Here is a 27,777-nt window from a genome sequence, read left to right on the forward strand (position 1 = left end):
TCATCCTTCCCTAGAGGCAGTGCCTCTGATGAGGTCGAAATGAAATCGTCACCTATTACATTAAAGAAAATATTATGGCAACTAGAAGGCCAACTTTCACCTCCCATTGTCCTTCTTCATTACATCTATAGCAATGTAGAATCTACTTGGATTAGTTCTAAAGGTAGAGGCTCTGGACCACCTAGCTCTTTTGGTGGCTTCTTAAGAATGGTCAAGGGTTTGGCTATACCCATTAGCATGCTAAAGTTCTCTTACTAGTTCTATGATTAACTCTAGCATAGGGTCTGGGATAAGTAAGGATCACTAGTTTATACTTGACCACTTGCTCAAGTACTAGCTCAACTTGCATCCTTCTTACAAGCACTTGGGCTTGTTTCATTTTCTCCTCTAGCATGGGGTTGGGATTCTCTTTGATTTTCTTTGGAAGTTTTGTGTAGTCAATTGAGTTGCTTCTCTTTGGGAAGAGTTGGCTTGACCAGGGGATTTTCAGTTATCTCTATGAGGGAGGCAGCTTTGCTATCTAAACCACTTTCAATGGTCACAACATCGTTGCCCTTGACAACTGATCTTGTGCATTGCATTTTTGCATGCTTTTCAATGTTTTTTTCTTGTAGATCTTTGATTCCAATCCTTTAGCCTTTTCATGGGCTACTATAGCCTTTGGGGCTTGCACCGATGGCTCTTTTTGGTGGTCGGCTTCAAGGTTGAAACATGAGCTTTCTGCTTCTGAGCTTTCTGCACTAGTAAGATGGCAAAACGCCTTTCGATAGGTCGGGCTGGCAGATAAAACCATGTTCACCAACAAAGTGGTAAAGAATATTCAAAAATCAAGATACAATATTCAAAAAACAAAATTTTTGGCATTTGATTATTGTGGACCCATGTTACAACAAAAGAGGTGAAGCGAGAATATATGATGGTTTTAACTTTTGGCCTATTGTAATGCATACTTTTGGCACGATAGAGATATAGACAGGTATTACTAGATTGCTAAATTTTGAATTTCCTTATGGAAGTAGACGGTAAACACGATATGCAACCTGCATGCACATGCTAACTCGTTTGCATATTGTGATTTATTACTTTTGGAAAACCAATCCCAACTACGCCCAAGGATGCATGCACACGCATAGGGAATTCCAACAACACAAGTATGTTTCGTTGATTCACAAGATATGTAGCAAAAGTACTCAATGTATCAAACAAAGCAAGAGATGTGCAAACATAACAAGCATTGTTGAACACCGAATCCATGATGATCCGCCACATCTAATGATGCATTACCACTTTGCAAGATGGTGTAGGATGCAACACACTACAAATGCTCCCTATTTTCCTAATTCGATCATGTTTCTCTAGAAGGGCTTTATTCCTATCCTAAGACCTTAAACGTCAAAGAGAACAAAATCATCAAAAGATCCTATCTTTAAACCTTGAACATTAAAGATAATAATCTTCTTCTCCCTTGCTCTTTGAAGAACCCTTAACTTAGTTATTAGCCCAAAGAACAAAGCTAAAATCATATGTGATACATAACCATTTAGCTCATAGCATTCACCTGTACAAGTTTCATTCTTCATACACATTAAGAACAATTTCTTAAGATAGACTATAGCATGACACCACCTTTTTGCATTGATGCTTAGTTTATCATCGCTTTTCTAACCTTCTATAAGCATTATCATAGAACCCTCGTCTTCCAACAGCCATGTGTCAATTTGATTTCATTGTTTCGTGCTATTTTTCGCTACACAACATTTGAATTACTAATACCCTTAACTGATGAACCATGGTTTAAGATGTATATAATTATGCTGATGCAATGCAAGTACAACTAACCCATTCTATGGGACAAAAAAGGTAAGAGTCTCGTGATTGATGGCCACTTCATTAGTGACGGGAAAGTGCTACATTTCTACTACAATCATATGTTATGCTTTTACTCCTAAGGGATGAAAAGGATCTACAAGTAAGACTCCATTCTTACATAAAACATTGTTCAATTTGCATGTGAGATTGTTTAGCTTCCAAATTTTCGTCACTCCTAAATAATGACTTTGGATTAATTAAGTAATGTGATGGGGGACATCAATTTTTTGACCCTTGGTTATTCTATCATAACGAGCAGATGACACTGATTATTTTCACCTAATGCTTTTTTATTTTACTGCATTAGTGTCAACACAACCCCCCCAATCCCTAAACTACATAAGGATGCCTGCCACCCTTGAACCTTCTCTGGTAGATGTCAGCTTGGCCTCCACTGAGTTACCGTTCCTAGCAGGAGCATAAGGTGCCCTGTTGTTGCATCTCGTGTGTAGAAAAGTGCTGGGATCAAACAACACAGGTACCATCTCACCTGCACCTAAACAGCCCACGCATAAAGGTCACTGCTTCTCCAATCCAGTTTTCTGATAGGAGTCCAATGGAGCTGTCACTTCTGTTTTAATAGCATTGGTAGCAACGCATGGTCAACCAGCCTGCTTGTTTGACAAAGTAACCTTATGCTGCCACACGTGCTGATCGCAACAATAGCTGGTCCCAAATAACGTCTAATGCTTGTAAAGTATAGGATTGTTATAGATAAGGAACGATTCAGGGGTCTTAGGAAGCACACATGCATAGCATGTGGTCTTCTGGCACAGGTAAAATCCACTAGCATGCCTTTCATGATGTGACCTCTAAGACTCCAGATGAGCTCGCTTTCGTGGGGGCTTGGATAAAGCAGAGTCTATTTGAGTTTTCTGGGCTCCTCCATCCCTTGGTGATGGGCTTGAGGTGTCATCACCATGGCCAACTTCAGGACTCCCTGCACCAGAAGGGGTTTCATCAGCTGGACCATCCGTATCAGAACCCTGTTTCTGGCTTTCATCTGAAGTTGGCGCACCACTAGGATTGGCAGCTGCAAAGGCTTCTGTATCCATGGTTGTCCCATCGTCCATGTCCTGAGGGTTAGTGCCATCATCAAGTACTCCAGCATTGCTAGCACCCTGGAAAGCCTATCACTTCTTAAGCATCAAATTGCATGAAATTAACCTATGATGTAAGTTTTTTTTTTTTACAAGACTTACTATCTGTGTATCTTCTGCCTGAGAATTCCCTGCCTTGCTGTCCTCTTCTTTCTTTGTCACTCTTTGTTTGGATCTCTCAGCACCCTTGCCATGCAATCTCACACGTACCTCGGGTGGAAGCAACTCTGGAGGGACCACACCATCAATGCCACGTTCTGTAAACTGCATCCAAAAGCACAGTACGAGAAGACCACGTGACACACTTCGCAGATGGTACAATTTGCAAGCGTTTAATCATGTACAGCTGAGGCCAGCCTCCTTCAGGGATAGGCTGACCCAGGACAAAAGTTTTTCACACATGAATGCAAGTGGAACCAGGTCCAGGTATGTGGGCAGGTGATTCAGGCAGCAGGCAGCTAAGACAGAGGCTGGGAGGCAGGCAGGCGCCCATGGGCAGCAGGTGAAAATAGGTGGGGACAGCATTAAGGTTCAGCCTTATTTGTGAGTAAAAAGTATCTAGTGTGCACGTCACAGTATCATGACAGCTCCAGTAACAGCAGCCCCAGTTGAGAGGAGGCCCCTGTCAAAAGGTGGGAGATCATCAGCTGTATAGCAGCATGGCACCTCTGGCGTGCTTGCTCTGCAGTGAGGCCATAGAGGGCACTACCACGCCACCCGCTGAGTCCATTAGGAGCATATGGACTGACATCACACACACCCTCCATGGCTACTAGGAGAAGCTTCGAGACGGCATATTTGGAGCAGCAGTGCTTTCTTGAAGGTCAGGGACAGCAAAGTTACTTGGCTTTATAGGCCACCTGTTTGGTTGTCACCCCTCATTGTATGAGATAGCCTTCCTCCCAGAGTGGCCAGCCAGCAAGGAAGAGCCCCTCTTGTCCCTTATCGTTTTCTTGTCTTCCATGATTTAGACTGGGTGATGTACTTAGCCGTTTTCACTGTATTTTTGGTTAACTAATGGAAGGGTCTTAAACAAAAGTATCTGGTGCGCAGCACAACCAGCTCTCCACATGGATCAGAAGACTGCAGCATTTAATTGGTGCTAGGAACTGCCACACTTTGAAGCTTTGATCGTACTTTTCACACACTGATGTTGTATGGACATCCTTGGCTTCCATCCACTTTGTGACGAGCACGCATGCACACTCGTGCGCACAAAATTTAGCTGTCTAAAAGGCAGAACACTACTCTAAACACCACTCAAATAGTACAAGAAAATAGACAGGCCATGAAGTCAGTACCCTAGAGAATCCATCAAGATCTTGACGTGCAGAGAACCGTAAACCTTTCCAGCAATACACCTGCATTCATGAATCCCATATGAACAATGAGTCGTTATCAACCAAATAAAAAATAGAAGACAGAAGTTGATCCCAACACGTCGTCATCATGCCACATTACAGGATTAGTTGTGTTTTTTAAGGCGTGCACACAGGCATGTGCAGGGTCCAGCTGATGAATGCGTTGAAGATGGCAATAGCACTACTGCCCTTACAGTGGCATTCAGGGTCTCTTCCTTGGCATCTACGTAGGACATTATGTTCCCAAGGACAAGCTAAATGTCATGTGGCATTCTAACAAAAAGTGGCCTTCCCAGCTTGCCAACCGACACTTTCCAATGTTGTTGTCAATGGTATTGACAAGGTTTGGCTGGCAAGCTGGGATGCAAACTTCTCAACATTGGCAACCGATGCAAAAACGTGAGAACAGGGTTGGGACCTTGCCAGCCCAACCCCTGTCAAAAGTCCACACGTGTGTCTCACTTTGCATCCATATTCCATCAAAATTTCATGACTGTAAAATTCAACAAACTATTACCCGGTTGTTTTTGTGTTGATATTCTGGCTCGATTGCTGCTGACGAATCCAACTGGCAGACCACCGCAAAAGCATTAGAAAAATGTAAAGAATGCCTTGAATCAAAAAAAGCAGGTAATCATACCCACATCATCTGCAAGAGGTTTCCAGTACTCGGTGACAGGAGGCATCCGTGCACGCTGAGCATCTGTCAAGACATTCTGTATCACACAAATCAATCCAACCAAAAAATAAATCTTTTTACCACCTTCTAAGGTTTACGAGTTGAAGACATTGAAAAACATAACCATGTACATGTTCTCTCAGGCCAGTAAGACTAGCTCTCCAACTACTTTAGCGAGCACCTTCATGTCACAGTGATCCCTTGTGAGGACGACATGCATGAATGAAACATGTAAGGAAAAAAGAACAATATGACATCTACAACTATATTGTAAAGTTGAGGAACTACAGGATTTTGATCCGCCCATTTCCACAATTGAGACAATTCTTTGTTCCCGAGTCTCCAGCGCGTCTTCCTGAGTCACAACATAAATAAAACTGTTTTCCTTTGTGTCCTGTGGGAGAAAGCAAACTTTCTCGGCAAACCATACCATACATACATACGTACGTACATACATTTCAAACATGCATATCTATATTAAAAGTAACTTGGAATATGAGATACAAAATCTCATCGCATTCACCTTTTGTGTCATCCTGAAGCTAAAAAGAACATGTGAGAAATTGGGGGTAAAAAGCGCTGACCTTTTCTTGGACTGTTCTTGTGTTGGCTTCTTCTCCGAGGAAATCTTCTCGAATGGAAGGCATCCATCACGCTTCCACCAAACCTAGAAAATACAAAATATGTCAATCTACAGTCCAGGAGTTGAACAGCTGTCTAGGTAAACAAGATGGCAGTTGTAAGCTGACCATGGTATGATGGGAATGGAAGTGCTTTCAAAGACCAAGAAAGATATGCAATCTGGAATCGAAGCAAGGTGAGCATCCCAACAGATTTCCAAGTCGTATTAATTAGTGTCAGTAAAATGCCAAGGTTCTAGATGCATCACAATATAGGGGCCCTATCATGTTGAGAGTAACAAGCACCAAAAAAGTTCTCTGGTGAAACTTCTTTATGTAAGTTCATAAAGCCTTGGAGAAATTGTTGGGCTAGAGCCAAACTTGCTTGTTATGCCCAAACAAAGAGACTGGAAACGCTAAGAGCATTCAGCAAATAAGTGTTTTGAACCAATTAGGAAATGCAGAGGCTACCATGTGTCATACAAACATCCGATTGCCTCGGCTATAGGGCAAGATGCCAATTAACACTTATCCTGTAAATGAGCCACAAAAGTGGCTTGAGACTTTTGCAAAAATGGAAAAGGCAAATAAACTTAAAATTCCATGAAACTACTTGACAGTGCTCGGTTAGCATGCATCTACCCATGGTAAAAATTTTGGAAAAAAAAAATTTGTTGGGATGTCGGAGCTTCTACATGTGAACCAGCCCTTGTAGTGTTTTCCTATGTTTAAATGAAGCACATCTTTTATGATTGTGTGTGCGAACAGCCTCTATAAAGGCTGATTGTGCTTGTGTGTGTGAACCCACTCTTAGAGTGGTTCACTAAATATCTAGATATTTTATAAATTATACCTACATTGACATAAGCAATGATGCCATGTAGATGAACCTACATGGCTAGAAAAGTATTGTACTTGGTGAACTATCATAGGCTCATTGGGTCTTCAGTAGACACTTAATATATCTTTCTCTCTCTGGGGGAGATCAGGAAGGACATTGTGGATTGGATACTGAGAGGACCTCACATCCACCCCTCCAACCCCTAGGGATGAAGATGGCTTTCTACAGAAACCATCTTCTTCACATGACGGAGGACAACTTCATCATACGCCCGCACTACATGGATACACATCTCTCATTTGGGATGCGGTGTGCAATTGGACAAATCCGCACCTCATCCCACCAATTGAGAGTGGAGACAGCCAAATACGGGCCGAGAGCAATTGCACTAGAGGACACGACATGCTAGCTTTGCCATACAGAGGCTCATAATCTATGCAGATGCCCAGTATACTATGAGATCAGGGGGAGGTTCCACTGCCTCTTCCGAGAAGGATTTGGACCACTCTCTAGGATCATAGATTTTCCAGACCAAAGATGCCTGGGGCACTTTCTTTTGGAGCTCCGTAGACACAGGAATCCCTACTGTGGCCCAGATCTGCTGCACCTATCCAAGGACCAACACACAGAGCTCTCACTGAATTCTAGAGCCCCGATAGCAGATCCACCCCCCCTCCGACCTCCAGGCTGATGCAGGAGCCCGGCCAAGAGGAGTGACATTAGACAGAGCCACAGCCTTTGTGGGAGCACAGAATTGGAAGAATTTGAGAAGTTGAAAAAGGAAGCAAAGCACCATGCTAATCTCATAACTGATGATGAGGAGGTACCAGTTGAAGAAGAAGGAGAATTAACTGCAGCACCAGCCCAAGTTTCCCTCAATGAGAAAGACCATGATCGGGCATTCTAGCTACTTCTTCTATGTGTGTGAGAGTCAATAAAGGCTCTCTATCCTGGGTAGTTCCCCTCAAATCTGATTGTACTTATGTTTGTGTGCCTTCAATTATAAAAGGCTTCGCGTCTCCTGTTTATCCTAATTAGGAGCTAGACGGGTGACTAAAGTACTGGCCTTGCTACCTCAATTGCATTATGTGATTGGAGGGCTATTATGACATGGGAAGTGTGCATGATGGGTCGGCTCCGACACGGCATGTGATAGGGTTAGAAGGTAGTGTCTTTCTTTTGTGTTGGGTCTCACCACCTTCGCTCCGAAGGGGGGATTGATGTCGGAGCTTCTACATGTGAACCAGCCCTTGTAGTGTTTTCCTGTGATTGAAAAACCATCTTTTATGATTGTGTGTGAACAGCCTCTATAAAGACTGAGTGTGCTAGTGTGTGTGAACCCACTCTTAAGTGGGTTCACAATCATAAAACCGTCTTTTATGATTGTGCGTGTGAACAGCCTCTATAAAGGCTGAGTGTGCTAGTGTGTGTGAACCCACTCTGAGTAGTTCACCAAATATCTAGATATTTTATATCTACATTGACATAAGCAATGATCTCATGTAGATAAGCATACATGGCTATAAAAGCATTGTACTTGGTGAACTACCATATCAATCATCAATCATTCATTTGTATGTGCAATCATTTGTGCTCTCTCTCTCTCTTTGTTGTGTTTTGTTACATCTCTTTCTCTCTCACCTGCTGATCACCAATACGCGCCTAGTAAATTTGTGATCACCAAAAGTACTAAAAAATAGCATTAAAATGTTGTAATAGCCTTATCTTTAAGGAGGCATGTATTAAAAAGTATCTTTAATTGATAGAAGGTACACGCAATGGCCAAAATACATACAAAGGAATTTATGTATGTTTATAGAAAGTGCCTAAATGATGACCATGGAAGACTGATCTTAAAATGTTTTTGGAACTTGATTTTTTTTTTAACTAGCATATTAGCTTGAAAATATTTCCCTAGTAGGTTGAAACAAAATAACGTTAAGAAAAATTATTTTCTAAAGTCTCAAAAAGCCACAAAAGTGGCTTTTCCTTTACAAGACTAGTGCTGACAATGTTGGGCATTGAGAGCATTAGCACTTCCTTTTTAAGTAAAGTGCTGCCACCACCCTTTTATGTAGAACCTTGGACAACCTCAACATGTAAATCATTGTACTTGAACATACATATCAATGAGACATGTCACTCCATTTTTTCCTTGGATAGGAGAATCAACACTCAACATCAAAACAATGTAGGACTCCACCATTCCCAAGAAACCTAGTGACACATTCTTGAAGGTTGAACTAATTCATCATCCAAACAAATGCAGAGGCTACCATGTGTCATACAAACATATGATTGTCTCGGCTATAGAGGAAGATGCCAATTGACAATATCCGGCATACTACAAGACTTTGAGGGCATTAGCACTTCCTAAGTAGGGTATTACCACTACCCTCTTCAGTAGAACCTTGGACTACTTCAAGATGTAAATCACTTTACTTGAACATACAAATCAATGAAACATATCACTCACCGAGTCTATACATCAAACTGACGCAAGCCACGTAAAGACACATTCTTAAAGGTTTCAACTAATTCATCATCCAAACTATACCACATGGGATAGCTAAACAAAGACAAACCTTCCGGGTCTTACATTGTCATTTTCTGTACATATTTCCACCTACCCAAGAAAAAAATTATTATAGATTGCAAATTTCTGTGTGCCACAGCACGTAAGAGGGTTGAGTTGGCTACTCAAATCTGAAGACAAAAGCGTGTTGCAAAAGAGGAGAGAAGGACTAAGGCTCATTCTCATAACTGACAGAAGGCCGAAATATAACATGTAAACCAACCAATGTCGCTCCTCAAGGGCCTTACAACGGTTCACCAAGTCTTTAAACTCCTGGAAATAGTTGTCGAGGCTCTTCTTTCCCATCTCCAATTTAAACGACCGTCAGGGGTTGTCTATTTTATTAAAGAGACAAACTGTGTCTTAAACCTATGCTGAAAATCAACCCATGTTGTTGGCTTCACTCGAAGGTCCTTCCACTAGGCAAACGCTTTATGCAGGAGCATACTAATACGTTGAGCATCAGTGTACTTGTACAACAGATCAAAAAAAGCGGCCCACTTCCCAAACCAACTATCCAAGTAAAGTTCTTCACACTCTTTCTTCTCACCGGCAAAAGGTTTCCGGATGGAAGGAAACCTGCAAAGGAGGAGGATTACTAGCTGCAGCTTGGGGAGCCTCATAGCATTGCTCCGCCAACTTGTCTCTGTAAATCAAGCACTGTGGAATATAAAGAATCCACAAAAGGAGATGCAAGAGGTTGAGAAGCAGGTGATGATGGTTATCCAAATGGAAAAGGAGGTTACACACAGCCCATATATTGGTGATATGGTTGTGAGTATTGAGAAAAAGCAGAGTAAACATTAGGACCAATACCAGAACTTGCCATAGGAACTGGTTGTCCCAAATACTAAGCTGGTACCTAAGGCATCGAAATCATGTATCCTTGAGAGCCGAGAGGTACCTCTGGAGTCTGTGCACTGCATGGTAGTATCGCTCACGAGGTCACATGGTAGTATCACTCACGAGGTCATAACCGGATGACACCGTCGTGGGCTGGACAACAAAAGCATCCACATGCACCCCCGAAGTTGCTTGTTGTTCTACCATGGAGTAGAGGATGCAGAGTTTTCAGCAAACAAAGAGTAAAAAGCTCGTGATGAGGACGTCAGCTTGTATTACAACTTGAACTTGTGGTCTTGGGCAGCCCTCGCTCCTGTCTTTGGGTGGCTTGAATGGAGGAGGGTGTTGGAGGCAATTCGAGCATGAAATGGCTAGAAGGTGTGTTTGATTATCCCACATGCGGAGACATGGGAAGTCGCTCAGAAGCCACATAACCAATGACACATGGAGCCTCCACTGTTGATAGTGACCACAAGTCTACCATCCCTTCTCCTTGGGGCCTATTACCGCTGAAAATTTGGCTTGGGGAGGGAGGATTCACCCCCACCCGACACTGCCTCAAAGGTGCTTCTCGTGGAGGGAGGAGTGGCCGAGGGTGCTCGTGCAAAACCTCCACTCTGGACGGGGTCTCTCTGTTGTAGGGCTATCCAGCCGTGGTAGCTGCAATCGCCCACTACTAGAGAGACACTAGGGGCATGGCACAGTGTGCCCCATCTGACATTCATAAGGGTAGCCCAGAGAATTATACTCCCTGAGAAAGTGGGACCCATCCAGCCAAGGAAGAGAGACACTAGGAGAGGTTCTCTAGTGAGGAGATAATGAGTCAAAAGAACGGACGTCCTGCCATACATGTTGCCATCGTTCGGGAGATCTCTATCACTTGTCTAAGATGTCACCCAATCATCGAGAGAAGCTCAAATTACTCCTTTGCAAGGCCAAGGATGCATACGGTCACTAGGGAGCTGACCACGAAGGCAAAGGGGTCAAAGTCGCACCTGAAGCCATGGTGCAGACCCATGTGCAGTGGGTGTAGAGAAGCTCTAACCGGATAATCCAGTTGGCATCCTCATGAAAAAGCTAGAGAAAAGGGGAGTCCAAATTGTACTGATTCCTGAAGGAGTGGGAGGTGTTAAAATAAGAGAAGAGCAGCTAGCTATGGAGGCTCATAGATGGCAGCCATGGCTATGATGTTGGAGCCAACAGTGATAGAGAGAGAAAGAGAGAGAGAGCTATAGAGAGAGTGAGAAGTACACGACTCAAGAATGATGTGATGGTTACTTGATTATTTTCAATGAAGTACATGTACCTTTAATAAGTACAAAGGTTCTCTTCTTGCCATCACCGCTTATGTCACATCACACACAAATATCTAGATATTATTGATACCCCTCTAAGAGATGGTTCACACACATACTACCTCACTCATAAGAGTGGGTTCACACACACGTAAGACCTTGTAGAGGAGGAGGAGGTCATCAAGGATATCAAGCATGGGGTTAGCTTGTAGAGGACTCTACACATCCGCTGGGCATGGGACAGTGGCTCTATGCCTCTCCAAGATCTCCTCAAGCTGGGGCTAATGTTTGTGTTGCTGGCGAGGTCCATGGAGTCTGGGACGTCAGCCTCATTGTAGTGTCGTGGCCCAGTCTACAATCACACCAGAGAAAAAGACAGAGAGAGAGTGAGAAGTACACGACTCAAGAATGATGTGATAGTTGCTTGTATTTTCAATGAAGCACATGTACCTTTTATAAGTACAAAGTTCTCTTCCTAACATCATTGCTTATGTCACATCACACACAAATATCTAGATATTATTGATACCCCTCTGAGAGGTGGTTCACACACACATACTACCTCACTCATAAAAGTGGGTTCACACACAGGTAAGACCTTCGTTCCCAACAACAAGAGGTTCATGAAGAGCCCATATCCTGACAACCAAGTGAAAATTCGGGCATACCATACTCCACGGTGGCCCTCGAGTGCTAGCTGTCTCGAGGACTCAAGGGCAAGCCTAGGATACCTGGGAGGATCCATGTGACTAATGCAATGGAGGTATGTGATTGTCTCGAATAGTGCACCACTACCATCCGGGCTGCAACAAACTCTGCTTGGATAATCTGGCGTGGGATTGATGGTTTGTTGCAAATCATATGGGAGAACATCATGACCTAGGGCCTCTTGACTCGCTACCAATCCTCATCAGATAAATATGGCCTGCAGAAGGCTGCTCCATACATCAAGGCTGGTGTGACGAGGGTGTCAAAAAGCCAACCCTTCGTCCTGGGCTCCTAGAAATGTGTTTGGAAACACTGCCACTCAAGTAAGCTCAAGGCTATATATCCCCTCATTACTCTGGCATGTGTTGCGAGAAGCATGGTGAAACGTGGGCCACTGAAAGTGACACCAAGGTAGGCATAGGATGAGACAAGCTCCACAGGATCCCCTCTGTATGTGAAGCTCAATCTGGATGTGAAGGGGCGGGAAGTATTGAAGTCCATTACCTTGGTTTTAACAAGGTTAAGAGTGAGGTCCCGCTAAGTGCAGAAGTCCTGTAAGGCATCAAAATATCTCTAAAGCCCCTCAGCTGAATCTGAAAGGAGGACGATGTCATCTCCATAAAGTAGTAGGGGGATCAATATGCCTACCAGTGCGGGACCAGCCCCACCTAATCTGTCAATGACGCTCGAGATGTCATCAATGTAAAGGCCAAAAAGAGTGGGTGATAGAGGGCAAGCCTATTTCACCGGTACAATCTCAAAAGCTTTAGTGGAGATCCACAACGCAACAGTAAATCCTCTGATGTTGTGCTCTATCCTCCTCGATGATGGCTCGGATGCGATGTACTCCCTAGGGCTCTCACTCGTCCAGTGCCAGACTCATAGATGGCGATGATGTTGGGTGAAGATGTGGTCAAGGGTAGAGTAGCTCCTTCGAAAGCCTACCTGTCCTAAGGCTCTCCATCCCTATCTCTCTGCAAATGAACTGAGTTCCACCTCAACACCGATCCATAGAGTTTTGCCAATGTGTGGCCAATCATGATCATCCTGTAATTATTAGAATCAAGTGGATCTCCGACTTTGAGGATGGGGTGATGGTGTTAGCAGACCAAGAGGGTGGAAATCCTTCACAAAGGGCTCTATTGAACATGTAAGCTAGTAGGGGTGCCAAGGTATCAACGGCATGTGAGATGTACTCGGTAGTGAGTCCCTCGTGATCCTGGGCACGCCCATTATGTAGTCTACGGATGGCCTTGAGGACCATGCCCTTTATGAAGAAGGTGGAGGTGGTGGGGCGGGGATCGGGCGGTGGGGGTAGAGGTGGCTAATGGGAGATATCATAGAGGGAGCGTGCATAGAAGTGCCATCATCCATGTGCCCGGGTAGGTGATACGTGTGGGGGGACGATGTTCGTGGAGTTTCCTCCACAGCTCTTTGCAATTCGGCCCTAAGAGTCGTCGGTACAACGCATCCTCTTTCCAAGCGTAGAACTCTCGTTTCTTGCATTGGGTGAGGATTGAGAAATCCATTGCGCTTGGCGCTTCGTGATTTGCCCAATCTGTACCTCATGCTCGGAGTGTGTGGCTCGGCATTCGTCATCATACCAACAATTTTGGGGCATGGAACTGCAAGGTGGCTTGGCGGTAGACCGCCGCATGCAGATGAAAGAAGTACTGGCAGATGTGTGGAATATGGTGGTGAGTTGTGATGTGAGGGCAGGTATGGGGACAGTAGGATCCACATCCTAGAGTTGGCAGTAGATGTGATCAGAGTAAACAGGGTCAAGCTCGTGATCAAAATGGACCTAGGTGTAATGTGAGATGGGGGGTGGTGGCGGCGGAAGGGTGGTGTGCAAGTAAGAGTGAAAGAGAGGCAAGCATGAGAGAGAGAGAGAGAGAGAGAGAGAGAGAGAGAGAGAGAGAGAGACTCTGAGAGAGAGAGAGAGAGAGAGACTCTGAGAGAGAGAGAGGTGTGCCAGTTCTCCACAGCAGCTACAGAAAGATGCGCAAACTTCAAAGCCAAAGCCTTGATACCATGTAAGAAAAGAAACTGTGGTGTCTACAACACAACAAAGATCTTTCCATACACACAGGACTCAGAGAATTTGCCTAGAAAAGAGATTAAAAACGGAAACTTAATTTGCTGAATGCTTGCAACGAATAGCAAAATTTCTCTGCACACTGACAAGGAAGAGCTACTGCAATTGCTGACAAATATACGTTGGCCGCTACTGCTGCTATACTGCTGAGGGAGTGTCTGAAAGTGGGGGGGGGCCAGGGGGGGGAGCGGGCCAGGGGGGGCCTTTCTCTAACTCCCCAAGCAGCCAAGTTTAGAATGCTGCAGCGAACTATCAGGGACTCAGACCAGCTTGGTCAAGCTCTGGTCAGATAGTGGGCTCTGGAAGTATGTGACTCCAGGGTTTGAGCAAATGGCTTGACTTGGTGTTGGTCCAGATTCAGGCTTTGAGATGCTCCAACGAAAGCTATGGCTGGGGTGGTAAGCTGGCCAGCTCTCCTCCTATGGCCTGGGTGCAAGGAAGTTATTTCGATGTTCATGTTCGATCGAACACACAGGTGAGGGCTCTGCTAAACCCTGATTGCCAAGGATACCTTTTATTAGTTTTCTATATGCAAGCTTTTCCCCCCTCCATGTCCTTGCTGAATACGAACCGCCAAGCATTGCAGGTTCATTGTTCCAACAAGCTCAAGGCTGAGCTATGGAAAAATATGAGCCACTTTCTGTATCTACAAACACCTTATAAGATGAGAGAGAGGAAGACCAGAGAATCATACCATGATTCTTTCCACATGTATTTATACCATGACAAAGGCCGATATGAGATGGGCAAGGAAAAGGCTAAGTGTTGGGGTGACACATGGGACATGCTAGAGCTGGTGAAACAACAGTAATGACGAAAGAAAACTTTGTTTAGCTTCATAAACCGTGAGAAATTTTGCGTTTATGACTTCCACAGAATCATTTAGTTCAAATAGAAAGAAAAACTGACCCAGTTTTGTTCCCGCTCAAGTATATGCTCAACATTCGCAAGAAACTCTTTTCCCTTGGGGGGGGTTACCTCCAAGAGTTTCTTAACACGTTCCTCCAGAACTTTCACCTCCTCCCTCTGCAAAGAGACTCAGACAAAACTTCTATCCTTTAACAAACATCAGTAGCAAAATACCTTCAGGATTGTGATAAACTCTGATAATGTAGAAAACAATGTTGAAGGAGAAACCGGTTGTGGGACATACCAGCAGTTCCCGGAGCCCTTCCTTGTCTGTCTTACTTGGAGTCTGAAGGAACATACGAAGTTTATGAGCACCGACGATATATCTTCAGTAAAAGATAATAAGCATGTTGAGGCCAATCTCTTGTCAACTAAAGGCCAGATAGACTATGATTCTGCTGGATATCTAGTACCTTCAAGTAATCAAAGATGATGAGACATTGGACAAGTATATGTCGTCTGAAGCCTGGATCTTTCAACTGTTTCAACAAAAAATCAAAACACTGAGAAATCTAACAACAGAGATGAAACCAATTCAAGCTCACATGCTTAAAGTACTAAATTAGAGTGTCACTACGACTCCAACTAATGGATGACTGATTACAATTCACAGCACAAGAATACCTAGAATCTGTAGCACATCATTCAACTAAGTAATCAGATACATTGGAAGTCATGGCATAAGGTTCTACTGGGAGTATACCTCCAAGCTCATCAACTTGCTGCTTGTCAAATACTTGATTTTGAATGCAGTGTTGTCGCCCTCGTCTAAATGACCCAAGCTTTCATCATCGTCACCTAATGATTGTGCCTCAAATGTGCTAAGAACAACCTGTATGCAAAAGGCAAAGATATGCTTGCTTTAGACCACACACACACACACACACACTCTCTCAGGCGTGCACAAACACACTCTCGAACATATGCATGCATACATTTAAATTTATATATTTATATATGTATGTATGTAAGGACGTATGTAACTATTATACAAGCACATACACACATGTATGTGCATGCACGCGCGCAAGTTTGCGTGTGCGCGCACGCGTGTGTGTGTGTGTGTATATATATATATATATATAGACCATCCAGCACTTGCTATGGCGCTATATTGACACCCATGATTTCTTGCTTAGTTTATCTGTGCATTTGACTGCCAAATTTCCTGGTACACATTTCTCTAGGAACTTCTGGATCTTTGGCAGATATGAGAGGAGGCTAGCAAGAATGGCTCCATTTTTTTAATGGAAAAGATTTTGGGCTCTCTGGTCACTTTGGATTGCACGCAATCGACTAGCTTTCCAATCACCCCTAATTGACAAGTATTACTACTTCCATCAATCTTTATATGACTTTCTTCAGCTCCAACAGCTAGATCAGAGACATCTAAATTTGTTTTTCAACTGTTTTTTGTTTTGTAAATGAATGAGAAACACTCTCATGAGGGTGCTTCTCTCTGTACAGTAAAGTAATAGAACATTGGTTTTATAAAATAAATAAATAAATAATGTGCACCTAATTTGGGCACTAAATTATTTTTTCTACCACGTAACAAACCACTATAAAGATCACCTACTGAGAAATGGAGCAAGGGATTAGAGAATGTCACCCCTAGACTTGAAGAGAATGTTTGCCACTTTGTCCCAAACTGTAGTAAAACTGTAGGATTGCAGAAGTACTCCTGCAAATATATATAAAGTCCCCCGTTGCAAATGATTTAGTTACTGAATAAACATCACCAAGACACATCTAGTAGCATAAAACCATCTAGTACTAATTGTTTGTGAAGCCTAGTAACTATGTGTAACTTAGTTGAACGGGTTCAAGAGAAGCTAATATAACAGCAGCTTGCAGCACACACATGCATGCGTGCACAAAAAACAAGGAATAAAAGGTGGCTGAATGCAAAGACACCTGTAGGCTCCAGAAGGTTTTATAAAAATTGAAATCGAGAGAAAGTCCTGCGAATAAAAGTAATAAGTTGAAATTCCATTTTTTTAAGTTTTAAAACTTTTTCCTATCAGGAAAAGAAAATGTGAGCTGAAAAAGCAACCTTACCATCTCCAGGATGTTCTTTTTCGTATTTTGTCTCATTGGATGTGTTGAAAATCCCCTTGATATTCACGGCTGTACAAAGGATTGAAAAAAATGTCTTAATGAATGTGTTAATAAAATTGCTCATGGTACAACTGCATTCAAAATTTGAAGTTCGTTCGATAATCAACACCTTATTCTGTTTGCAAAAAACAATTTTCTTACCCGAACGCTCAGACAGAGGAAAGAAGTGAGCCAAAAACATTAAAATTCGACCACAAAAAACCACATCATTGGCCTGCAAACCCATGACAACCATTCTGTTCACATAGCAATTAAACTCTTGAAAGAATAATAAGACTCTCCTTACAATTGGATATCCATTCCATAGTAACATGATCTTTCAGAAGTTGAGTGGATCACTAATTTACATATGTCCACTGAACACATCTTCAAAAGAGGAGTACCTTTGAAAGCCGCCGGAGTAGCTGATTGCAAGTCCTTAACATTACTAATTTACCTCTTCCAAAAAGCTCCGCCTGTACATACAGCAGGATGATGAACATTATCCGAGTATGTGTGCGTGTGAGTGTGTGTGTCAGTGTGACTGTGACTGTGACTGTGACCGTGACTGCAAGTCCTTAACATTACTAATTTCCCCCTATACATACAGCAGCAGAATGATGAATATTTTCTCCGAGTATATCTAAGTGTGAGTGACAAGTGTGAGTGTGAGTGTAAAACTCGTCTCAGTCCAAAATGGATGTTAAGGGCATTTCACACATTTCTCCGTTTATGGATATTGTCAGAAGGATCAACTCATAATAGAGCATAAATGGTGTTTTAGATACTTCCACCTCTCTTGCTAAACCTCCTCTCAATGCCATTTCAATTGGCCGAAATCAAAACGTTCCCTTTGTGCCCATTTTAGTAACTGTTTCATTTTGGAAACCAAAACATATGGGAGGGGGAGAATGCACACACGAGTTACATATAGTTTCGCACACACATGGGCTTAAAACGCTGCTCCAAACCACATGCAGTCCACTAATTACTTGCCTTGCCTAGCGTCTCCTGCTTGCCTTCGATATACCCAAACACTTCCTTGCAATCCTTTATGGTTGAAACTTCAGTAAGGTCCTCTAAAAGTTGAAAGACCATGCCTCCTTCTACATGCCCTCGCTCACAGAGAAACAATACAATGTCTGCATTACAGAAAAAAAGCCCTCGTTTGAGGAAAGAAACACAAGAAAGCCATTCAACATCTTCAACAACCCACTCAGAGCATGCCCCATACAAAGCAATCAAGTTTATGTAAACAGCAGCTCATGTTATAAAAACAAGAAAGGTTTTTCATACCAAGAAGCCTGGTAATAAGACCACTATCATCATCTTCTTCAGCAACAGAACTGCCATATTGCATAACAGGCTGTCCAGCTTCTACTGCAGCACCCTACATACAATCCAACATTAAGCCATGTGTTTATGAATACATTTGTCAACATCAATACACATGGCCAATCCGGACTGGAGACATAGCCATATAGGATATTGTTCAAAGTTTCAACTGTCTAAAAAACCAAGCATGTTGTTAAAGTGATCTGAATTTTTTGCAGATCAAGGGTTGGTCTTCACTTGGACAGGATTTTCTAGGAGATTTGCCTTCATGGACAGGCTGTCTCTTGTTTTTTAAGGTTTGCATTGACCGCAAGTCATTTTCCAATGCTGCGGTAGGTCAAACTTTGTTGTGGATTTCAACACTAATATGCCCCTTGCTCACCTACCATGTCAGCATAGCAAGCCAGCAGTGCTAAACAAATGATGGATACCCTTGGGAAGCCTTCATGAGTCAACAGTAATTACCCATAAATTTATACATTAGTAAAGACGAACCGAAGAGCAAGAGAAAGAAAGAAAGATTGTAATGAATGTCTAATGAAAGACACAAAGGGCCTATGAGACCAACAATAATTCCATATGATCCATACATAACTTGATGTCAAAACATGAAAATGACAACATCTACCAAGAAAAACCGGCCCGCGTACTATGTGGGCCCGTGCATACAACGATTGTAGTTGGAGGTCAAGGTCAATAGATGTCAGCAATGTCTACCTCCACATTCAATAATAGTACCATCCTCCTCCATATCGAAGCACAGAAATGTGATGATGTCCCCCTCTGTGGTGAGACCACTCCATGGCACCAGAATATGTCCTAGATCTGCAGCTAACGGGTGGAAGTCAACGGAACCAGAAGGTGACTCTAGCATACTGTAACAATTTGGCCCTCCTAAGGGCAGACTTCAAAGAGTGGAGGCAAAGTCGCCTTTGGTTGCAGAGTGCATCTTTCAGAGGATACGGGTAGTGGCCGCCGCTTCTCGGAAGTGCCAGACCCTGCAGATGTGGACTCTGATTGGCGCATATGGGCATATGCTGCGCGCCTCTCGGCCCGGCTCCAGTGGGACCCTGGCGAGTACGAGTGGCATGATCCTTATGCGTCCCCGAGGCCACAGAGATCACCTTTTTCCAGTACACTGTTCGGCTGGGGAGGCATATTTTGATTGCGAGGAGGATGGTCTCTCCAGTTGCATCGGAGAGCATTGGCGGCTACAAGGACTCTCACAGGAGTTCCTGGAGGATTTTTGGACCATGCTCTAGGCTAGCCAACAGGCACGCAGGATCTCGACTTTCCAGTGGCTGGTTGCCCACAGGGGCTCTGCAGTTGGCACCTGGCTTGTCTACAGTGGCCTTCCGTCGGCCTGCGTCAGATGTGGCCACCCATTGGAGACACAGCGCGACATTGCCTATGGGACTGTCCACAGGCGCAGCAGATTTGGCTGAGGATTCTGCGCTTTTTGGCCCCCCTCTCTCCAGAGGGCATGTATACGTGGGGAGCCACTGCTTGGTCGACTTCGTCAGGGCCTGCTCTGAGATACGAGTCGGAGCAGGACAGCCAGGCCATCAGATTCATTCGGGGCCAGCCTCGCCTTGTTCCTTCACCGGATTTCTCGTCCGCCGGTTGGACACGAGAGGGATTTACGATGGGAGCTCCTCAGTAGCCTCACCATATGGTTCACCTGGAGAGCCCGTTGTTTCAGGGCCTTTGAGGGGAGACTGGAGCCACCAGCAGAGACTGTTCGAAGTATCTGGCAGGAGTTGATTCACACCCTGCGAGGACAGTATGACCGCATCTGGGGCGACTCGGATCGAGCGATCTTGCGGCGCCAGGCCTTCCACACTACTTGGCGCAGCGGCCCCTTCTATACTCTACACGCGGGTACCCCCCAATGGCACTACAGGCCACCTGTTTGGATTTCCCCCCCTCCTATTGTATGATATAGTCTCTCAGTTATTTGTACTTGTATTTGTACTTTTTTGCACCTAGGGAGAGTCTCCCTAGCTGCCTTGATTGCATCTCTGCTCTGCCTTCTTATGAGCAAGAGAGGGGTTTTTGTAGCCCAGTGGGCGTTTTCTTATAACTAATGAAAGGATCTTTTCTCGGAAAAAAATAAATTTGGCCCTCCTAGCCCTATTCACATGAAGGAATCCTTGCCCGAACACTAGATAGGTGGAAGAAGGCATGAGGACAGGGACCATGAGGTTTGCTCAAGAAAAAGCACCATTCTTGGTCAAAAAGCGAAGAAAAGCAAAAAGTCAAACTAGGTTGACCGCGAGCCAAGAGCACCACTGGCAAGAGGAGACTGAGCCGGACCAAAAAGCAAAAAGCTGCTTTTTCAAAAAGAAGATCTAGGGCCAAAAAGCAAGGCCTTAAAGCCAAAAAAGCAAAGCATAAAAGAACTTTGAAAAGCTGGTCTTATTTGAGTAATATTTTATTGTATAAAGTGAAAAAGGGAAAAGCAAGCAAAAGCAAAAGCATCGATAAGCTTTTCGTAAAAAGTAGGGTTCTCCTCAAGTATAAAAAGGCTTGAATGAAACCGGCCTCTGGTAGAAACCAAAGTGCGGTAGACTAGCAGTCACCCGTCCACTTGTAGTCTAGATATGAAAACAAAATAGATTGGAGCTAGAGTGTCCCAAATCTGAAAATAGAACGACACCTGTTGGCCCCAAAGCTTGGCGCCCCTTGCGGTATTTCTTTATTCAATTTCAAAAATATGTAAGGCTGAGTACACCAAAACCAACCAAGAGAATACACCTGTATGTCCAATCTGGCAGCCCACAATACCTCTTAGCACAGAGGATTTACACACACAGATCTGTGTCTCAAAGCAACACTCTGTGCTTCCCTCTGATCAGCCAAGTCCATTCAGCAGGACTGCCTTGAGCATACATTTGGCATATCTCATGCACATGGTTCAACAACTCAGCACAACATACATTCACTGTTCAATCTCTGTCTCCACCCTTTTCAATTTGCCATACCCCTCCTCTCACAAGGGGCCAGATAGCTCAAATCTGCAACAGACATAAGCCAATGGAAAGAGAGATAGATGAACAAATTCAGAGCTTACCAAAATCAGCTCGTGGATCTACACCGGAGGAAGTGATTGTACCAATCTGTACTTGCATACTTGTTTCAACAACTTTGCTTCACACGTGTGGGTGTACCTGTCTGTACCTTCCTCTCTGCATCCACTTCAGTACTGTACCTGACTGTACATACCATAAAATATGCACTGTACCAGTCCGTACTTGCCACATGTCACTGTACTTGCATGCGCCGCCTGCAGCCAGTCTCTGTACCCGACTGTACCTGCTCAGCCAGTCAGCACTGCCAGCACCTGCTCTGTCCAACGCCGCCTGTACCTGCTCTGTCCATCGCCGCCTGTACCTGCTCTATCCGTACAGTTGTCCGTACACTGTACCTGCAGCAGCACCCACAACGCCGCCTGTACCAGTAAAGCTTGCAGCAGAGAAGACAACCGTACTGTACTTGCAGTCGTACAACTCTGTACGGGCTGCACACGTGGACTATACGGCAGGTTTTCACAGAAGAACAACAGCAAAAAAATAATAATATTCAGCAGTCCCACGTTGCTTCTCCTCTCCTCCACGCCTAGACTTGCACGATTCCCCCAAAAGCTAGAGAGAGAGTCAAGAGAGAGAGGCATGCACTCCAAAAGTGGAGTTGCCCCCTCCCCAAACTTGTCCTAGGGCCCCAACTTTAATAATTATTAAAGTTCCCTAGGGGCCACTAAGGCCTAGGGGCAACCACACATATAACATTAAAATATTAATGTTCTAGTTCCCCCCTTCACACCTAGGGATGTCCATTCCATACATCATTCTCTCTGTCCGAGCACCCCAAATGTGAATCATTTAATATTTTGCCCCAACAACCACCATGCCCACAGCCTCAAAGATCTTATCCTTTGTATGCAAAATGGGTGGTACCTTCTTCCCTCCTTCCACAATCTCAAAAGGCACCTTGCCTGTCGAGGTATGTACAGTGTTGTTATATGCAAACTCCACCAAAGGAAGATACTTTTCCCATTGCTGCTTGTGCTCTGACACATAACACTTAAGAAGATCCAACACTGTAGAGTTAGCCTCTTCTGACTGACCATCGGTTTGTGGATGAAATGACGATGAAAACTTGAGAGTTGTACCCATGTTGTCAAACAACCCTCTCCAGAACAAACTCGTCATCCGTGGATCACGGTCACTAATAATAGACATAGGCAAGCCATGATACTTGAAGATGTTCGCCATGAACAACTTCACCATATGATCCACTTTGATCGTCTTACGCACGGGTATGAAGTGAGCCTGCTTACTGAACCTGCATATGATAGTCCAAATGCCATCATTGCCCGTTTGTGTCCGTGGAAGATCAAATATAAAATCCATGGCAATGCTCTCCCAACGTCTATCTGGAATAGGTAAAGGCTGTAGTAACCCTGGTGTCTTTTGACGGTCAAACTTTACCTTCTGACATACGATGCATTGCCTCACAAAGGCATCAACATCTCTTCTCAAGGTTGGCCAATAAAAGAAAGTCTCCACTGCTTTTACCGTGGGGTCAATACCTCGATGACCTGCATACGGTGGAGCATGACTTTCAATCATAACCTTGAGTCGCAATGGCCTGGTAACACACAGTCTGCCATGCATCAATAGAAACCCATCTCTGAGAGTATAATGCTCATGCCGCTGACCCTCAGACATCTGATCATACAACCTTTCAAAGTCCTCATCATGGGCATACTGCTCTTTCATTTCATCAAGCTCATGATGATAAGCAAGTGAAACTGCGGAGACCTGTGGCTTGCGTGACAAAGCATCTGCCACTACATTCTTTTTGCCTTCCACATGCACAATCTGGAAGTGAAACATAGACAAAAAGTTTGCCCAACGCATATGCTTCTCTGAAAGCTTAGTTTGCGTGAGGAAATAACGCAAGGTCTAATGATCTGTCTGCACAATGAAATCAGCCCCAAGCAAATAGTGTTTCCAGGTAGAAAGAGCATGAATTACAGCCAACATCTCTTTCTCATAAACTTGTAAATGCTTCTCGGCATCTTGCAATATTCTACTCTCATAGGCTATCACATGTCCCTCCCGCATGAGAACTGCACCAATGCTACTTCCGCATGCATCACACTGGACAACAAAAGCCTTTCGGAGGTCCGGTAACACCAATACTGGATCCGAAGTAAGCTTTTCTTTGAGCTTTTTGAATGCTGTAATTTCCCGATCAGCCCATCTAAACGGAGTTGCCTTCTTTGTCAAGGCATGAAGAGGCGAAGCAATTTCAACAAAGTACCGTATGTACCGCCTGTAATAGGAACACAATCCTAGAAAGCTGCGTACATCATGCACGGTCCTCAAATCTGGCCAATTAAGAATTGCTTCCACCTTTGCTGGATCCATACGGACTCCATGCTTAGATACAATATGTCCCAAGAAATGTATCTCTTGCAAAAAGAACTCACTCTTTTTGCCATTAATAACCAGCCTATGGTTTCTGAGTTCTGCAAACACAATGGCCAAATGCCTTCTATGCTCTTCCTCAGTTTGTGAATGCACAATCATATCATCAAAGAATGTGCCCACAAACGCTCTATGAGGCCTGAAAATCCTATCCATCATTCTGTTAAATGTGGCAAGTGCATTTGTCAAACCAAAGGGCATAACCAAAAACTCATACAACCCAAACGTGGTTCGGAATGCTGTCTTATGCACATCCTCGGGTCTAATTTATCTGATGATACCCGCTTTTCAAGTCAATGCGACTAAAGACTGTGGAGCCCTGTAAGCGGTCCAAAATGTCATCGATCCTCGGTATGGGGAATCGATTCTTGATGGTGTTCTTGTTCAGCGCCCTGTAGTCAATACACATGCGCCAAGAACCATCCTTCTTTTGCACTAAGAGTGCAGGTGAGCAAAAGGGTGATGAGCTAGGCTGTATCAACCCTTTATTCAAAAGCTCCTGCGCCTGACTCATAATCTCTTCCTGTTGGGCTGCACTAACACGGTACGATGGTCTATTTGGTGGAGTACTACCAGGAATTAGATCAATGGCATGATCTTCTGACCTCTCCGGAGGAAGTTCCCCTGGCAATGACTCGGAAAAACAATCTTGGAACCCACATAAGAAATCAGTCCTGTCCTTATCTAAAATAGACAAATTAGACTTAGACTCATCATCTTGTGCATCCTTTACATAAATCAAGTACGCAGAAAGATGCTTTTTCATTACTGATGAAATTGCCGAAGCAGATACAATAGGAACAGGTGCCCCTTTAAGTTTCACATCCAATACATGTTCTTTCCCTCTATGAGTCAGAGTGATTTTCCTATTGTATGTATCCACCACCGCATGTACTCTGTGGCACCATGGCATACCCAACAAAACATCACAGCCATCCAGAGGCATGATGAAAAACTCTTCGCTGTCCACATAACCCTGCAAATGAAGCCGAAGCTTCCCAATGATAGGAGTAACGGGTTTTGCATACCCTGGACAAGCCATATTAGCGTCATGTAACGGCCCCATCTCCTCTGCACGAATCCCCAATCGGCCAGCCAAATTTGGTGAAATGAAGTTGGCTCTAGCACCTGTGTCAAAGAATATCAAGGCATTTTGATCTCTCACTTTGCCCCATGCCCTGCACAACTCTGTCTCTTCACCACCTGGCTGTTCCCCCACAAGATCAGGAACTAACCCTGCAGAAGGTTTTGGTTTCTTTGACTCAGGCTCTCCTTTATTGTCAGAGTCCTTTTGGGACTTTCTCTTGGGACAATTAAATGACATATGCCCCTCTTCAGTACAGTAAAAACATTTCCGAGCATCTCTCAAAGCCTGTCTTTCCTCAGAAGTTCTCTTGGGCATTGGCAACTTCTTATACCGCGTCTCTGAAGACCCTTTAGCATCACGTGAAGCATGCCCAGATTTTTCAGCTTTCTTACTCGAGTTCTTACTTCCTTTAAACCCAGATGAACCTCCAGTGAGTAACGCATTAGCTGTCATAGCATTCTCTATCATCTGTGACATGTTCGTTACTCGAGTCTTGATACAATAGCTTTCCTCACCTTAGAGGACTCTGTGTAATTCCCACCAGAAAAAGCAGCATCAAACTGCTGTAAAAAGGTAAGTGCTTTCAATTTATCTTTGGCTCCACTGAATGTATCAAACTTCACTGTAGCTCCCCCTTCCTTATAATCTTTCGCCTTACCCATAGGCGTTAGATTATCGTATGGAAGTGGCTTCGCAAGATTGCTGCCCCCAACATTCATGCCCATCATTGGGTCAACATTTCCCATTCCCACACCTGGCATGCCATACATTCTAGCCATGTTTCCAAACATTCCATTATGCATACCTGGCTGCATGCCACCATACATATTTGCTTGCATTCCAGGTTGCATGCCCCCAAACATATTTCCTTGCATACCGGACTGCATACCACCATACATATTCCCCTGCATACCAAGCTGAAAATTAGCTCCAAAAGGCCCTGGCATACCCATGCCTCCCTGAGGATAACCCCCAGTCATAGATTGGAACACCGAGCCACCACCAAAATAACCTGGATGCATAGTCTGCTGAGGAATAGATGGCTGTCCAAAGAAGGAACTCTGAGAGTTAGCACCATAAGCATGCTGCATGTTCGGAAACTGGCCAAAAGATGGATCCTGTGGGATGGCACCACTATGACCTTGAGGAAGGTTCTTAGATCGCACCTTCTTCTTCTTCTTTTCGGGCTCTGTACGGGATCTCATAAATTCAGTAAACTTCTCACTTTGTGTGAGCTGCATAAACACATCCATAACACCAGCCAAACGATCTTTAAACCGAGCATCATCATCCTCTTTACCAAGTACATCTTCTGGCTGTGTTACATCCTCATAATGCTCATCATCTGCAGCCTATTCTCCTGCAAGATTATCCTCAGATGCATTTCTCTCAGGAGAGGTCTCTTGCTCTTCTTCTTCATGATAAAAGTACTCATCCTCTATATCAGACATGTTGCTGAATTTTTCAGCAATGGCTTTCCTCAAGGCAACCACGAGATCACCCCCTTAAGAAAGTTGATGATTGGTCCCGGCAACGGAACCTTGAAACCGGCCTCTGGTAGAAACCAAAGTGCGGTAGACTAGCAATCACCCATCCACTTGTAGTCTAGATATGAAAACAAAATAGATTGGAGCTAGAGTGCCCCAAATCTGAAAATAGAACGACACATGTTGGCCCCAAAGCTTGGCGCCCCTTGCGGTATTTCTTTATTCAATTTCAAAAATATGTAAGGCTGAGTACACCAAAACCAGCCAAGAGAATACACCTGTATGTCCAATCTGGCAGCCCACAATACCTCTTAGCATAGAGGATTTACACACACAGATCTGTGTCTCAAAGCAACACTCTGTGCTTCCCTCTGATCAGCCAAGTCCATTCAGCAGGACTGCCTTGAGCATACATCTGGCATATCTCATGCACATGGTTCAACAACTCAGCACAACCTACATTCCCTGTTCAATCTCTGTCTCCACCCTTTTCAATCTGCCATAACCCTCCTCTCACAAGGGGCCAGATAGCTCAAATCTGCAACAGACATAAGCCAATGGAAAGAGAGATAGATGAACAAATTCAGAGCTTACCAAAATCAGCTCGTGAATCTGCACCGGAGGAAGTGATTGTACCAGTCTGTACTTGCACACTTGTTTCAACAACTTTGCTTCACACGTGTGGGTGTACCTGTCTGTACCTTCCTCTCTGCATCCACTTCAGTACTGTACCTGACTGTACAAACCATAAAATATGCACTGTACCAGTCCGTACTTGCCACGTGTCACTGTACTTGCATTCGCTGCCTGCAGCCAGTCTCTGTACCCGACTGTACCTGCTCAGCCAGTCAGTGCCGCCAGCACCTGCTCTATCCAGCGCCGCCTGTACCTGCTCTGTCCAACGCCGCCTGTACCTGCTCTGTCCGTACAGCTGTCCGTGCAACAAAATCTGCACAGCAGCACCCACAGCGCCGCCTGTACCGGTAAAGCTTGCAGCAGAGAAGACAGCCGTACTGTACTTGCAGTCGTACAACTTTGTACGGGCTGCACACGTGGACTGTACGGCGGGTTTTCACAGAAAAACAACAGCAAAAAAAAACAATATTCAACAGTCCCACGTTGCTTCTCCTCTCCTCCACGCCTAGACTTGTACGATTCCCCCAAAAGCTAGAGAGAGAGTCAAGAGAGAGTGGCATGCACTCCAAAAGTGGAGTTGCCCCCTCCCCAAACTTGTCCTAGGGCCCCAACTTTAATAATTATTAAAGTTCCCTAGGGGCCACTAAGGCCTAGGGGCAACCACACATATAACATTAAAATATTAATGTTCTAGTTCCCCCCTTCACACCTAGGGATGTCCATACATCATTCTCTCTGT

At 44.2% G+C, this 27,777-nt stretch overlaps 1 protein-coding gene across 2 annotated transcripts in view; it reads right to left on the reverse strand.

The window, feature by feature from the left end:
* Window positions 1-1,983: 1,983 nt before the first annotated feature.
* THO1 (nuclear matrix protein-like protein) overlaps window positions 1,984-27,777 on the reverse strand; it is a 59,591-nt gene continuing 33,797 nt past the window's right edge. For both annotated transcript variants that reach the window (XM_086825246.1, XM_086825247.1), the window contains 18 exons: window positions 18,295-18,388; window positions 17,995-18,140; window positions 17,403-17,474; window positions 17,161-17,233; window positions 16,960-17,028; window positions 16,816-16,862; window positions 16,511-16,582; window positions 15,602-15,730; window positions 15,312-15,377; window positions 15,143-15,184; window positions 14,899-15,015; window positions 5,594-5,676; window positions 5,298-5,364; window positions 4,975-5,046; window positions 4,848-4,898; window positions 4,271-4,330; window positions 3,072-3,233; window positions 1,984-2,990 (listed from right to left, as the gene is read on the reverse strand). In XM_086825246.1, coding sequence (XP_086681372.1) covers window positions 2,682-2,990; window positions 3,072-3,233; window positions 4,271-4,330; window positions 4,848-4,898; window positions 4,975-5,046; window positions 5,298-5,364; window positions 5,594-5,676; window positions 14,899-15,015; window positions 15,143-15,184; window positions 15,312-15,377; window positions 15,602-15,730; window positions 16,511-16,582; window positions 16,816-16,862; window positions 16,960-17,028; window positions 17,161-17,233; window positions 17,403-17,474; window positions 17,995-18,140; window positions 18,295-18,388 — 1,731 coding nt within the window. In that variant the 3' untranslated portion in view covers window positions 1,984-2,681. The remainder of the gene's footprint in view (window positions 2,991-3,071; window positions 3,234-4,270; window positions 4,331-4,847; window positions 4,899-4,974; window positions 5,047-5,297; window positions 5,365-5,593; window positions 5,677-14,898; window positions 15,016-15,142; window positions 15,185-15,311; window positions 15,378-15,601; window positions 15,731-16,510; window positions 16,583-16,815; window positions 16,863-16,959; window positions 17,029-17,160; window positions 17,234-17,402; window positions 17,475-17,994; window positions 18,141-18,294; window positions 18,389-27,777) is intronic.

Source organism: Cibotium barometz, chromosome 31 (assembly GCF_041138505.1).
Source record: "Cibotium barometz isolate CiBa-2024 chromosome 31, ASM4113850v1, whole genome shotgun sequence".
Lineage (NCBI taxonomy): Eukaryota > Viridiplantae > Streptophyta > Polypodiopsida > Cyatheales > Cibotiaceae > Cibotium > Cibotium barometz.